Below are 15,314 nucleotides of genomic sequence, written 5' to 3' on the forward strand. Positions count from 1 at the left end.
AAGTTTTAACTTGTACCTCTGAGGCGTTAGGCGCTCTGCCTCTACACAGACCCAAAATACTCCCAGTTTTAACATCCGCTTCCTGCACCGTGATATGCTCAGAAACTGGAGGAGAAGAGACATATGTTTATTAAAGCGGTGTTCCAGAAGTGATATATTAATAACCTGTCCATAGTATAGGTTTTCAGTAACAGATCACAGGAGGTACCAAAGCCCATTCCCATGGTCAGACTAGCCTACTGGGCTACCGGGGGACACGTTATTGAGCTCAGGCACTAGCACTGGCACCTGCTGGTAAAGAGTCCATCAGGGCATTAGTGCCCTTTACTGATGGGGCCCAGTTAAGAGGGGGGTACTTACGTCTCTTTATTATGCCCGGGCTGGGCTCCCCTCTTCACCGGGCTTCCCTCTTGCATGCAATAAGCTTCAGGCGCCTCACATGTAAATTAACTATGTGGATGATGGCGCCAGAGTCAGTGGGGAAGAGCAGGGCGCGTCATGCTGCAGCTCAGCGTGCAGCAGCCTGATGAGCTCATCAATCTATGATCTCATCACACTGCTGAAGGCAGAGCCGCAGGGATGGCAAGGATGCGGTAGCCGATGTGGAAAGGTAAATACTCCATGAGCTGAAAACAGGAGCGGGAGGATCGCCGGGGGTGGTGGGACCCCCCCGACCCCAATCCCTGATTTGCTTCAGACTGTACTTGATAATTTTCTTAATGAGAAGTGACTTCTTTGCCTTTCTTGACAACAGATCAGCATCCAAACGCCTTTACCTCACTGTGTGTGCAGATGTACTGACACCTGGCTGCTGTCATTCCTGATCAAGCTCTGCACCACTGCTGAATCAATCCGCTGGTCTATTCCTCTTCAGGAGAGATCCTGGCAATTGCTGGACTTTCTTGAATGTCTAAGTTTTCTTCACATAAAATTCACCTATCACTTGGAAGTTCTTGATGGTTCAATAAATGAATAATTGATTTAGGGACAATATTATAAGCAGCAATGTCCTTGCCTGTAAAGCCCATTTGATGCAAAGCAATAATAACTGAATTTGTTTCCTTAAAAGGTAACCATGGTGAACAGAAAACAATGGTTTTGTGCACCAGCCCAGTTAATTTTCATGGCAACGATCAACTTTGCAATTTATCTGATCACTCTTCATTAACAATGTCACTAAAAAACACTGAAACAGCACACTTTATGAAAACCAACATTTCTGTCAGTCTTAAAACTTTTGTCTCAGACTGTATTTTTTTTTTAGAAAGGCTTCCTCTGTCTGCATCTCTCTCTGTCCAACTTTGTCTCCTAGATTAATTGCAAAGATTCAGGTAATTTGCACTATCAGTATTTGGTAACGATTTTCAGATCTCACCTGGTGGGAGCAACTTTCCGCTTTTATGTACAGGTCTGAGGCAAGTGTCACCTAATATATATATAAAAAAAATATCCAAATAATAAAATGTTGTTTTCCTACAACAAAAGCCAGGTTCATGAAGATAAAGGCAAAGTTGTACAATAAAAGAAAGGTTACGAGAACTGAAAGGCTTACCACAATCTCCTGGAAGTTCCAACAGTTCAACTGCTTTTTTGCGGATACGTAACATAGTCTGAAAAAAAATATACCCAATCAAATAGGAAAGTCTTGTGGTCCTCCACACATTTTAGATTGACTGATTATCCAAGGTATGAAGCACTCTACTCCAATGTGACAGTAGGTAACTCTAATTTAATGTCTTGCTAAACATACAACTACATGTGTTAAACAACATATAGTGGCATGTAAGTTTGGGCACCCCAGGTAAAAATTACTGTTATTGTGAACAGTTAAGCAAGTTGAAGATTAAGTGATCTTTAAAAGGAATAAAGATGATACATTTCCTTTGTATTTTAGGCAAAAAAAAAAAAAAAGAGAATTTTGTTTACTTACCGTAAATTCTTTTTCTTATAGTTCTGACATGGGAGACCCAGACCATGGGTGTATAGCTTCTGCCTCCGCAGGACACACAAAGTACTACACTAAAAAGTGTAGCTCCTCCCTCCTAGCATATACACCCCCTGGATAACCAAATCTAGCCAGTTTAGTGCAAAAGCTGAAGGAGGACATCCACCCACAAGTAGAGACAGAGCAAAACCCGGAACAACCGGAACCTCTGTCTACAACAACAGCCGGTGAAAACACACGGAACAAGAAAACTGCCAACAGGCAACAGGGAGGGTGCTGGGTCTCCCATGTCGGAACTATAAGAAAAAGAATTTACGGTAAGTAAACAAAATTCTCTTTTTCTTCATCGTTCCTTATGGGAGACCCAGACCATGGGACGTCTCAAAGCAGTCCATGGGTGGGAATAAACAGAAAACTGAGAAGTAGGCAAAACCTAACTTCACAAATGGGCGACAGCCGCCTGAAGGATGCGTCTGCCCAAGCTCGCATCTGCCGAAGCATGAGCATGCACTTGGTAGTGCTTTGAAAAGGTGTGCAGACTAGACCAAGTAGCAGCCTGACAAACCTGCTGAGCCGTAGCCTGGTGCCTGAAAGCCCAAGAGGCACCGACAGCTCTGGTCGAGTGTGCCTTGATCCCCGGCGGGGGAGGCACCTGAGTACTCTTGTAGGCATCGGATATGGCCGACCTAATCCAACGAGCTAGGCTCGGTTTAGAAGCCGAGAGACCCTTGCGCTGACCAGTGGTCAGCACAAAAAGAGAGGTGCACCGCCTAAGAGCAGCGGTGCGTGACACATAGATCCGGAGCGCCCGCACCAGATCTAAAGTATGCAACGCTTTCTCAAAGCGATGAACAGGGGCCGGACAAAGGGAAGGCAATGAAATGTCCTGGTTAAGGTGGAAAGGAGAGACCACCTTAGGAAGAAAGTCCGGAGTCGGACGGAGAACTACCTTGTCTTGGTGAAAAACCAAAAAAGGTGACTCCGAAGAGAGCGCGGCCAAGTCAGAGACTCTCCTGAGAGAAGTTATGGCCACCAGAAAGACGACTTTCTGTGAAAGTCGAAACAAAGAAACTTCCCTAAGAGGCTCAAAGGGGGGTTTCTGTAAGGCCGTGAGGACCAGATTAAGGTCCCAGGGATCCAAAGGCCGCCGGTAAGGTGGAATGATGTGAGATGCGCCCTGCATGAAGGTGCGCACCTGAGCCAGTCGGGCGATACACCGCTGAAAGCACACTGACAGAGCCGAGACCTGTCCCTTAAGGGAATTGAGGGATAGTCCTAGCTGCAGACCGGACTGTAGAAAGGACAGGATGGTTGGCAAGGAAAAAGGCCAAGGAGCATGGCCGGAAGAACGACACCAGGATAGGAAAATTCTCCAAGTCCTGTGGTAAATTTTTGCCGAGGAAGACTTCCGAGCCCGAGTCATAGTGGAGATGACTTCGGGAGGAATGCCGGAAGCCGTCAGGATCCAGGACTCAAGAGCCACGCTGTCAATCTGAGAGCCGCAGAATTCTGGCGGAAAAACGGACCTTGAGAGAGAAGGTCTGGGCGGTTCGGGAGATGCCACGGCACCTCTACGGACAGACGGAGCAGGTCTGGGTACCAAGCTCGCCTGGGCCAGTCTGGGGCGATGAGTATGACCCGACGGCCCTCCATTCTGATCTTGCGCAGGACTCTGGGCAAGAGAGCTAGAGGAGGAAACATGTAAGCCAGACGAAACTGGGACCAATCCTGAACCAGCGCGTCCGCTGCAAAGGCCTGAGGATCGTGGGAGCGAGCCACGTAAACCGGGACCTTGTTGTTGTGCCGGGATGCCATTAGATCCACTTCCAGAGTGCCCCACTTGCGGCAGATCGAGCTGCGAGTCCCGCCCTGGTGATTTATGTAGGAAACTGCTGTCGCGTTGTCTGACTGGACTCGAATGTGCTTGCCCGCCAACAGGTGGTGAAAGGCTACGAGAGCTAGGAGCACAGCTCTGATTTCCAGCACATTGATCGAGAGGACTGATTCGGACAGAGTCCAAATGCCCTGTGCTCGGTGGTGGAGAAATACTGCTCCCCAGCCGGAAAGACTGGCATCCGTGGTGAGGATCACCCAGGACGGGGTCAGGAAGGAGCGTCCCTGAGACAGAGAGAGAGGCCGAAGCCACCACTGAAGAGAGCTCCTGGCTTGTGGCGACAGAGCCACCAACCTGTGCAAGGAAGAAATCCGCTTGTCCCAACAGCGGAGAATGTCCAGCTGCAGAAGGCGCAGATGGAACTGGGCAAAGGGAACCGCTTCCATTGACGCCACCATCTGACCCAGCACCTGCATGAGGTGCCTGATGGAATGACGGCAGGGCCTCAACAGAGAGCGCACCGCCAGATGGAGGGAGTGCTGCTTGACTTAGGGCAGCTTGACAAGTGCCGGCAGAGTTTCGAATTGCATCCCTAGGTACGTGAGTTGTTGGGTCAGGGTCAGAGTGGACTTGGGCAGATTGACAAGCCACCCGAATTGAACAAGAGTGGCGAGAGTGAGCGAGACACTCCGCTGACAGTCTGCGCTGGATGAAGCCTTGACAAGAAGGTCGTCCAGATAAGGAATTACTGCCAACCCCTGGAGGTGCAGAACCGCAACCACTGCTGCCATGACCTTGGTGAATACTCGAGGGGCCGTGGCTAACCCGAAGGGGAGAGCCACGAATTGGAAATGTTCTTCTCCGATTGCAAAACGTAGCCAACGCTGGTGCGAAACTGCAATTGGCACATGCAGATAGGCATCTCTGATGTCGATGGATGCCAGGAAATCCCCTTGGGTCATTGAGGCAATGACTGACCGCAGAGACTCCATGCGAAAATGCCGCACCTGAACATGCTTGTTGAGAAGCTTGAGATCCAGGATGGGCCGGAAGGAACCGTCCTTTTTGGGGGCTAGGGAGAGATTTGAATAGAAACCTCTGAACCGTTCCCTGGCGGGAACCGGTACAATTACTCCGTTGGCCTGCAAGGATGCCACGGCCTGAGAGAAGGCGGCGGCCTTGGAGCAGGGGGGAGTTGACAGAAAAAATCTGTTTGGCGGGCTGGAAGAGAACTCTATCCTGTAGCCGTGGGAGATGATATCCCGCACCCACTGGTCGGAGACGTGTTGAAACCACACGTCGCCAAAGCGGAAGAGCCTGCCACCGACCAAGGACGTTGCTGGCTCGGCCAGATAGTCAAGAGGAGGCTGCCTTGGTGGCAGCAGCTCCTGCGGACCCTTGTGGACGCGGCTTCTTGCGCCAGGTGGGCTTCTGGTCCTTGGCCGAGTTAGTGGACGAGGCCGAGGGCTTAGAGGATGACCAGTTAGAGGAACGAAAGGAACGAAACCTCGACTGGTTCCTGCCCTGGACAGGTTTCCTGGCTTTAGTCTGTGGCAAGAAAGTACTCTTCCCGCCAGTAGCCTCCTTAATAATTTCATCCAGCTGTTCACCGAACAGCCTGGACCCAGCAAATGGGAGCCCAGCAAGGTACTTCTTTGAGGAAGCATCCGCTTTCCACTCACGAAGCCACAAGATCCTGCGGATAGCGAGGGAATTGGCGGAGGCCACCGCAGTGCGGTGAGAGGCCTCCAGCATGGCAGACATGGCGTAGGCTGAAAAGGCTGAAGCCTGGGAAGTTAAAGCAACCAATTCAGGCATAGAGTCCCTAGTGAGGGTATGCATCTCCTCCAGAGAAGCAGAGATGGCTTTGAGAGCCCACACTGCTGCAAAAGATGGGGAGAACGATGCCCCTGTCGCCTCATAGACAGACTTGGCCAGGAGGTCAACCTGGCGGTCAGTGGGATCCTTGAGTGAGGTGCCATCAGCCACAGATACAACTGTTCGGGCTGAGAGTCTAGACACCGGAGGGTCCACCTTTGGTGAGAGAGCCCACTCCTTGACCACCTCTGGTGGAAAAGGAAAACGGTCATCAGAACCACGCTTAGGAAAGCGTTTGTCAGGACAGGCTCTGGGCTTGGACACAGTGGCCTGAAAACTGGAGTGGTTAAAGAACACACTCCTTGGTCTCTTAGGCAAAGTAAACTGGTGCTTTTCTGCCAGAGAGGGTTGCTCCTCTGATACTGGCGAATGAGGTCCAATACAGTATTAATGGACGCAATCAAATCACTAACATCTGCATCCCCCTCAGTCAGATCAATGGGGCACATAGAGGTAGCGTCCGAGCCCCCAGTAAAGATATCCTCCTCGTCCTGCGAATCGGCTCGTGAATCGGAGCCACGGGACGAGGAAGGAGAGGGGTCCCTGCGTTTCCTTTTAGGAGGACGGGGTCTGGGAGCAGATGAAGAATCCTCTGTGAGCTCTGGAGAGTGAGCTGAAGCAGCAGGGGCACCCTGTGAAGGGGGCTGATGCATGTTCAACAGAGTCCGTGACAGCTCTCCCATGGAGTCAGCAAAGGACTGGGAGATAGACTTAGTAAACAATTCTACCCAAGCCGGGGGTTCAGCCACTGGGGCCGGAACAGCCTGAGGGACCACTGGGGAGACTCCAGGCTGAGGCACCACCATGTTAGAGCAGGCATCACAATGAGGCTATGTGCTCGGTTCAGGCTGTACGAGCTTACATGCAGTGCATATTGAGTACAGCCTTGCAGCCTTGCTCCTAGTGTGAGACATGCTGCTGAGGTGGAGGCTCTGCAGTAAGAACACACTCCTTCAGAATGACCCCCAGAGAGTGTAAAATAAAGTCCACAACCAGAGGTTGTGGCTTACCAGACCGATTTGTGTGCCCTCTGGATTCCACAGCTCGGACCCCCAGACAGGATGCAGCAGCCAGCGCCGATCAGTGTGAGAACGCTGATAAAATGGCGCCGGAGTGAGGAGGGGGGGCGGGGCCTAGTCCAAGAGCGGGAACCGGAGGGCCAAGGGGATATACAGGGGAGGGAAACATCTCCTCAGAGAGGAGTGTCCTCCCCTCTGCTGAACGGCCGGTGGGCGGCGCCGCACTGTCCCTCTGCATGACTGACATGCAGGGGCAGTGAAACCGAAAGTAGGCCGCAGCTGAAGCCGGGGGCTAGATTTTACAAAGCGGCCGGCGAGCAGGCACCCTCGGCGCGGTTCTCAGGGGAAAACCAGAGAACCGGCCGGAAATGTCACCAAAATAACTAACACACTCTCCTCAACAATAAAAAATGCAAGGGACCCCCTGACAACAACGTCTCAAATACTTAGCTTGAGAGACGCAGGGCCAGGTCCCTGAGGGATGAGTGCTCCGTCCGGCAGGGTCCTGAGAGGGCTGCGGATGGAGACCGGTCTCCTGCAAAGCAGTGAGAACCGTGCTGGCTCCCAACTTCAAGCCAGAGCCCGAGGGATGGTGAAGGAGCGCGGCATGTAAAGGCTCCAGCCTTGAAATCAACCTTAACAGCACCGCCGACACAGTGGGGTGAGAAGGGACATGCCGGGGGTCCAGCTTGGACCCGCTTTTCTTCCAACTCTTTAAAATAAAAAATCAGATGAGAATGCATGTGTGATCCTCCTGAACACAAAGCATTGAACTGGCTAGATTTGGTTATCCAGGGGGTGTATATGCTAGGAGGGAGGAGCTACACTTTTTAGTGTAGTACTTTGTGTGTCCTCCGGAGGCAGAAGCTATACACCCATGTTCTGGGTCTCCCATAAGGAACGATGAAGAAATAAAATATTTTCTATTTTAAGATGAACAAAAAAGTAAAATGAGCATATACAAAAGTTTGGGCACCCTGCATGGTTAGTACATAGTAGCACCCACTTTAGCAAGTATCACAGCTTGTAAACGCTTTTTTAGCCAGCAAAGAGTCTTTCAATTCATTTTTTAGGGATTTTCATCCATTCTTCCTTGCAGACGTCTTCCAATCCTGTGAGATTCCTGGCTCGTCTTGTATGCATTGCTCTTTGAGGTGTAGCCACAGATTTTCAATGATGTTCAGGTCAGGGGACTGTGAGGGCCATTGTAAAACCTCCAAATACAAAATTGATACAGCTGCACACTAAATGCCATCAATGTATATACATTGATGGCATGGCATTTAGTTTGCAGCTGTATCCATTTTGTATTTACTATGTTTTTTCAGCTGGCACCTATACACACTTGTAGGATGTGCGGGTAAGTTTTTTGAAATATTATTGTAAAACCTCCAGCTTAGGCCTTAGGTTGTCTATTGTGGAATTTAACATGTGTTTAGGATCATTATCCATTTGTAGAAGCCATCCTGTTTTCAACTTCAGCTGTTGTACAGATGCTGTTATGTTTGCATCAAGAATTTGTTGAAATGTCATTAAATCAATTTCTTCCCTCTACTCATGAAATGTTCCCCATGTCATTGGCTGCAACACGTCTCCAAAGGATGACTGATCCACCCCCATGCTTAATGGTTGGCGAGATATTCTTTTCCTGAAAATATGTGCCCTTTTTTCTCTACAAATACCACTGATTACTGTGGTCGAAGAGTTCTATTTTAACCTCATCGGTCCACAGGACTTGTTTCCAAAATACATCAGGCTTGTTTAGATGTTCTTTTGCATACTTCTGATGGTGAATTTTATGGTGAGTACGCAGGAGAGGTTTTCTTCTGATGACTCTTCCATGATGGCCATATTTGTGCAGGTGTTGCTGAACAGTAGATCAATGTACCACAACTCCAGAGTCTGCTAAATCTTCCTGAAGGTCTTTTGCAGTCAAGCAGGGGCTCAGATTTGCCTCTGTAGCAATCCTACGAGCAGCTCTCACAGAAAGTTTGCTTGGTCTTCCAGACCTTATACACTGCTCATGTTAACTTTCATTTCTTAATTACATTTTGAACTGAGGAAAGGGCAACTTGAAAACGCTTTGCTATTTTCGTATAGCCTTCTACACTATTTTCAGAGTGCTAAGCAGCTGCTAAGAAAAACCTATGTTTTTTGGCACAAGGTTAGAGGAAGCTGTGAAATTTGCATCACCTGGCATTTCCTAACGATGATAGCAAAGAAGCCATAACACTAACAAGCTAATTAAAGTCCATACCTTTGTCAAAGTTGTCCAAACTTTTGGATCAGCCCATTTTTCTTTTTGGAATTTTTAAAATTTAAAAAGATGAATATAAATTATAATTTTTTTGCCAAAAAAAACTAAGGAAATTTGTCATTCTTTATCTTTATGCCTTTTAGAGATCATTTAATGTTCAACTTGCATAACTGTTCACAATAACTAATTTTTTTTAAACTTTGACTTATTAAAATTTTAAATTTTCATACAGGAAAAAAAAAAGAAACTAGAATCACAGTAAGAGAAAGTCACAATTCTTAAAGGGAACCTGTCATCAGAAATTTAGCTTTAAACCTAAAAGATTCCCCCTCTGTAGTTCGTGGGCTGCATTCAGGCAATGTTCCTGTACTTTTTGTGCCCCCTTTGAAACCAAATTAAATACTTTATAAAGTTGTAGCTTTTTGTCTGCCATTCTTGTAAATTCTCCATGGGGGCGGGCTCTCTTGCGTCCATTGCTGTCCCTCCTGCAGATTGACGCCGTCCCCCATTGCTCCATTTCATATCTCAGGACGCCGCCCACTGCGCCCGAGGTCCCGTGCACGCGAGGACAGCTGGTGACGTGGTCGCAGGCACGAGACAATGGGCGGCGCTGTAATTGCATCGCAAGTGCCCGCCCATAATCTCGTGACCGCGATCTCCCCTCTGCCTCCAGCGTTCTGCGCAAGCGCTGGAAGATGACCGATGTCACCTTTCCCATCTTGCCCTGCAGCAGGAAATAGATGGGAGGAGCGCAGCAGCACAGCACAGGTTACAAAAAAAAAAAAAAAAGTTTAGTGCTTTTCACTTTTTAGAAGACAATGTGTGTCTTTGTTTGATTTTACATGGTTTTTTTACTGTGTACGTCGCTCAGATCCTCTCCGCGTCTCCTCGTATCCTGTGGTGGTCTGCTCTGCTCCTCCCATCTATTTCCTGCTGCAGGGCAGGATGGGAAAGGTGACGTCGGGTCATCTTCCAGCGCTTGCGCAGAACGCTGGAGGCAGAGGGGAGATCGCGGTCACGAGATTATGGGCGGGCACTTGCGATGCAATCACAGCGCCGCCCATAATCTCGTGCCTGCGACCACATCACCAGCGGTCCTCGCGTGCACGGGACCTCGGGCACAGTGGGCGGCGTCCTGAGATATGAAATGGAGCAATGGGGGACGGCGTCAATCTGCAGGAGGGACAGCAACGGACGCAAGAGAGCCCGCCCCCATGGAGAATTTACAAGAATTGCAGACAAAAAAAAGGTACAACTTTATAAAAAGTATTTAATTTGGTTTCAAAGGGGGCACAAAAAGTACAGGAACATTGCTAGAATGCAGCCCACAAGCTACAGAGGGGGAAACTTTTAGGTTTAAAGCTAAATTTCTGATGACAGGTTCCCTTTAAGACACATGTCCCCAAGAGAAAAATAAGTACAATGAATAAAGTCGCAGTACCTAGTGATATTCCACGCCAAAACGCCTACCCCGCAAACATGAGTTACCCCAAGCTGTAGGATGAGGCCACTGCAACTTGAGGGACACTTTACTAATGGATATAAATACCACTGAGTACCAAAAAGAAACAAACTTCAGAACTAGACAGACAATGACAAGACAAGTGAGGGGGGTTTAGGAGGGAAAGGAAAGGTGGCGGAGAGGAGAGAATACAAGAATCTAAACCGATTCCCTAGGGCCCACAGGCCTGAGTCTTACAAGTCCTCACCCCCCGCAAAAAAACGGATTTTTGTGTACTCACCGTAAAATTGTTTTCTATTAGCCATCATTGGGGGACACAGGACCATGGGTGTTATGCTGCTTATCCATAGGAGGACACTAAGTAGATGCAAAGATGTTAGCTCCTCCCCTGCAGTATACACCCCCTGGCCCAGCCAGGCTACTTCAGTTTTAGTACACAAGCAGTAGGAGAACAAGTAACAAAAAAAGGTGAGTGAATACTCATAACAAAAAAGTACTGAGACAGAAAAAAGCTAAGGCCCAACAGGGCAAAAAAGAGGGTGCTGTGTCCCCCAATGATGGCTAAGAGAAAACGAGTTTACGGTGAGTACACAAAAATCCGTTTTTCTCTGACGCCTAATTGGGGGACACAGGACCATGGGACGTCCTAAAGCAGTCCATGGGTGGATAAACAATAAACAAAGCAACCCAAGGACTAGGAACCAGTCCCAGATAGCCTGGAGCGCCTACTGAGATAGGTACTCCACTATCGTTTGCAGAATTTTCCTACCTAGATTCTCCTCAGCCTCAGCCTGGGTATGGACTCAGTAATGCTTTGAAACAGTATGTAGGCAAGACCAGGTCGCAGCCTTACACCTCTGTTCCACTGAAGCCTGATGCCTAATGGCCCAAGAGGCGCCAACTGCTCGCGTGGAATGAGTCCGCAGCCCACTAGGAATGGGCTTGAGTTGCAAGCGGTAGACCTCCTGGATCGCAGAGCGAATCCAGCGAGCCAGCGTTGCCTATGAAGCTGCCTCTCCTTTCTTAGGCCTTTCAAGAATGACGAACAAGGAGTCTATGTTCCTAAAGGGGCTCTCCTGGGTACGTAATATCTGAGAGCCCTCACAAGGTCTAGCGAATATAGAACCCTTTCCACCCTATGGACTGGGTGTGGACAAAAGGAAGGCAGAACAATGTCCTCGTTCATATGAAACGGGGAAGTAACCTTCAGAAGAAAATCCGGAAGGGGCGTAGAACCACCTTGTCCTGATGAAAGATCAGAAAGGGTTCGCGGCAAGAGAGTGCTGCCAGTTCCGAAACTTGTCTGATGGACGTAATCGCCACTAAGAATGTTACCTTCCAGGAGAGAAGAGCAAGAGAAGATTCCTTAAGAGGTTAAAAAGGGGACCTCTGGATACCGTCCAAAACGAGATTGAGGTCCCATGGGTCCAGCGACCGTTTATACAGGGAAACTATATGGGAAACACCCTTGAGGAAAGTCTTGACTTGCGGATTGCAAGCTAGGCGGTATTGATAGAATATTGAGAGAGATGAAACCTGCCCCTTAAGGGAGCTGAGGGCCAACCCCTTTTGCAACCTGACTGCAAAAAAAAAATAAAAAATCAAGAATTCTGGGGATGGACATTAGATTCCCTGCACTGGGAAAGGAAAGTTTTCCACGTGCGGTGGTAAATACGGGATGAAGGCCGGCTTTCGGGCACTGTACATGGTGGAGATGACCGTAGGAGAGAATCTCGCTCTTGTTAAAGTCCAGGTCTCAATGGCCAGGCCGTCAGCTTCAGGGCTCTGGAGTTCTGATGGGAAATGGGCCCTTGGGTCAGCAGGTCTAGGATGCTTACGAGGCGCCATGAGCAATTGTACTAATTCAGCATACCAGGCGCACCTGGGCTAGTCCGGTGCTATTAGTATCACCGGGACTCCTTCTGCCTTGATCTTCCTGATTACTCGCGGTAGCAGGGGCAGAGGCGATAAACATTTAAGGCAGACGGAAACGACTTCAGGAGACTAGAGCATCCGCGCCAATGGACTGTGGATCACGTGACCTGGCTAAGAACGCGGTTACCTTTGCGTTCAACCTTAAGGCCATTAGATCCACATCTGGTGTACTCCAGTGAGTGCAGATGTGTGGGAACACTTCTGGGTGGAGAAACCACTCTCCGTTGGCCAGGCCTTGGTGACTTAGAAGGTCCGCCGCCCAGTTCTCTACAGCCGGTATGTGTAACGCTGAAAAACACGGACCCCCATCGATTAGGCCCAGGTGAGGATCCTGAGGACCTCGAGATAAGCTGTCTTGCTGCTGGTACCTCCCTGCCGATTGACATAGGCCACAGCTGTTGCATTGTCCAATTGGACTCGAATCAAACGACCTGCTAGCAGAAGGGGGGAATGACCTGAGCGCGAGAAGATCGCGCTGATTTTCAGGATGATTTCTGGGAAGGGAAGACTCCTGGGGTGTCCAATGTCCCGAAGCAGTGTGGAGCCAGTACGCTGCTCCCCAGACTAAGAGGCTGGCGTCCGTGGTCAGGAGCAGTCAATCCACTTGGGGAGAAAAACTCCTTCTCGATATGGAAGAGGACTGAAGCCACCAGCAAAGCGCATACCTGACTGAAGGTGTCAGGTGAAAAGTTCGTCCAAGGAAAAGGGGCTCTTGTCCCAGGCAGCTAGAAGTGCAAGCTGCAGTGGGCGGTGGTGTGGCTAAGCGAGCAGCACTGCCTCTATAGCCGCCGCTATCCTACCTAGCACTCTCATACTGAATCGTATGGAGCGAGAGGAGTACGTAGAGGGCAGTGTACCGCTTGTTGTAGAGCGGTCGCCTTGTCTTGAGGGGAAAATATCAAGCCCCGAAGAGTGTCCAGGGACATGCCCAGGGAGGTGACGGATTTTGACCGGGGATGATTTGACTGGAGTCAGAAGCCGCCCTAAGCGGGATAGGGTGCCCACAGAGATCTGCACGCTTGTTGAGCCCTTGATGAGGAGGTCATCCAAGCAAGGCAGAACAGCCACTCATCACTCATGGCGGCCGCCATGACCTTAGTTAAGACCCTTGGTGCTGTGGCAGAGCCGAGGGTAAGGCCACAAATGAAAAAAAAAAAAGAAGTCCTGAACCGCGAAGCGGAGGAACTTTTGGTGAGCTGGAGCGATGGGTATGTGCAGATACGCGTCCCTGATAGCTAGGGAGGCAAGAAATTCTCCTTCGACCATAAAGGTAATAATGGACCCTAGGAAGTCCATTCTGAATCTCCTTACGTGTACATGTTTGCTCAGGTGTTAGAGGTCCAGGATGGGACGAACTGACCCGTCCTTTTTTGGGGACCACGAGAGGTTAGAATAGAAGGCCTTGAACCTCTCGCCCTCCGGAACAGGTACCATCACCCCGCCGTTTGGAGGGAGTGGATCGCTGAGGAGAAGGCCTCGTGGTGTTTTGGAGCCTTTGGGGGAGGGGGGGGGGGGTTTGAGAGAAAAGACTGACCAGGGGATCGGGTCCAGAATTCAATGTGGTAACCGGAACACACAAGGTATCACACCCATTTGTGGTCTGAGGCGGCGGCCCAGATGGAGGACGACGAGACTCCTCGGTCTTTGTCTAGACTGCCAGGACGAGGTGGACTCTGGGAGGGCTGAGAAGGTCGGGCCCTGCGTGTCTAGTAAAAAACATTCTGGGCTAGAGTTGGGGAGGGGGGGGGAGGTACTCTTTTCCTCCCGTGGCGTCAGACAAAAAAAAGAGCCTGTCCAGACGATCGGCAAACCATCGGTCTGGAAAAGAGTACTGTGAGAGGCTTCTTAGAGACAGAGTCCGCTCTCCATTATCGGAACCAGAGGGCCTTACAGATGGCTATGGTATTTGAGGCGGCAATAACTGCGCAGGTAGCAGCGCCGAGGGAGGCCTGCATGAGGTACTCTGCCGCCGCAGCAATGTGAACTGTTACATCTGTGAGGGTCTGAGGGAAACTGGTAGTCCTGGTGCCTGTGCGACCCACACAGGGTCCTTGAAGGAGGATCCATCAAGTAAAAGACAGTAGTGGTCCTTCAGGCAGGCAGAAGCCGGGTGAGGGTCCACCGAGGCTGGATCAGCCCAGCCCTTAGAGACAGCTAAGCCAAAGGGGTACCGGCACTCCATGAGTTTACGGATACCGAAGCGGCGTCAAAAAACTTTTTTTTTTTTTTTGAGGTTTCTTCACTCTTTTAAAGGAGACCGCAGGGTCAGTAGTAGTGGATGGGAGATCTTCCACATGCAGAGTTTTGGTTGATTGCTGCAATAAGGGAGTCCATCGCAGCTTGATCGCTCGGGGAGGTTGAAACCAAGGAATCATCCAGGTACATGTGGGAGAACCCCATCCGTCTACCCCAGAGGGAGAACTATGGGGGTCATGCCCTTTTTCTGATCTGCAACCGGTGAAGCAGAGGGCTGATTCTTATCAGAAGGACCCTCTATAGAGGTGTGATTAGGCTGCGTTCTGTCCAGGGGCCCCGAGGGGTGTGAGGATGATGTTGCATAGCCAGCACCAGGTTCTGGGAACTGTGCCCATTCCGGGGGACTGGGAGCCGTAGGCTCTGGGCTGGCAGCGGTTGCTGCGGTGGTGGCGGGGAAGGGGGGGGGGTAAGCTACAGGGGCACCGAACTCACAGAAGGAAGAGGTGCTATCATTCCCTAGTAGCTCAGCGTCTTATAGTTGTTGCTGTAGTTGTGCAGAGCATAAAACATGTGACTGCAGCCCCTGGCTGATGAGCCACAAACTCTGATTGTAATAAGGGAGCAATGCTCTGCAGAGCTAATATGCAAGTGAGGCTATAACTCACCCAGAACCCTGATGACCCCTCCCCCCTCCTCCTGTGTCACAGTTCCTGTGGGAAGGAGGAAGCCAGCTCTGAGAGATGCCCACAGGTTCTGAACACAACAAGAGGGAGCAATGCTCTGCAGAT

The 15,314-nt window shown here is 50.0% G+C and overlaps 1 protein-coding gene across 1 annotated transcript in view; it reads right to left on the reverse strand.

Annotated features, from left to right (window-relative positions):
* USP40 (ubiquitin specific peptidase 40) overlaps positions 1 to 15,314 on the reverse strand; it is a 145,137-nt gene that overhangs the window by 47,661 nt on the left and 82,162 nt on the right. The window contains exons 18-20 of the mRNA XM_075317462.1: positions 1,553 to 1,610; positions 1,376 to 1,426; positions 17 to 105 (exon numbers count right to left, since the gene is read on the reverse strand). Of these exons, the coding sequence (XP_075173577.1) occupies positions 17 to 105; positions 1,376 to 1,426; positions 1,553 to 1,610 (198 nt within the window). The remainder of the gene's footprint in view (positions 1 to 16; positions 106 to 1,375; positions 1,427 to 1,552; positions 1,611 to 15,314) is intronic.

This window comes from Anomaloglossus baeobatrachus, chromosome 7 (genome assembly GCF_048569485.1).
Source record: "Anomaloglossus baeobatrachus isolate aAnoBae1 chromosome 7, aAnoBae1.hap1, whole genome shotgun sequence".
NCBI classification, from domain to species: domain Eukaryota; kingdom Metazoa; phylum Chordata; class Amphibia; order Anura; family Aromobatidae; genus Anomaloglossus; species Anomaloglossus baeobatrachus.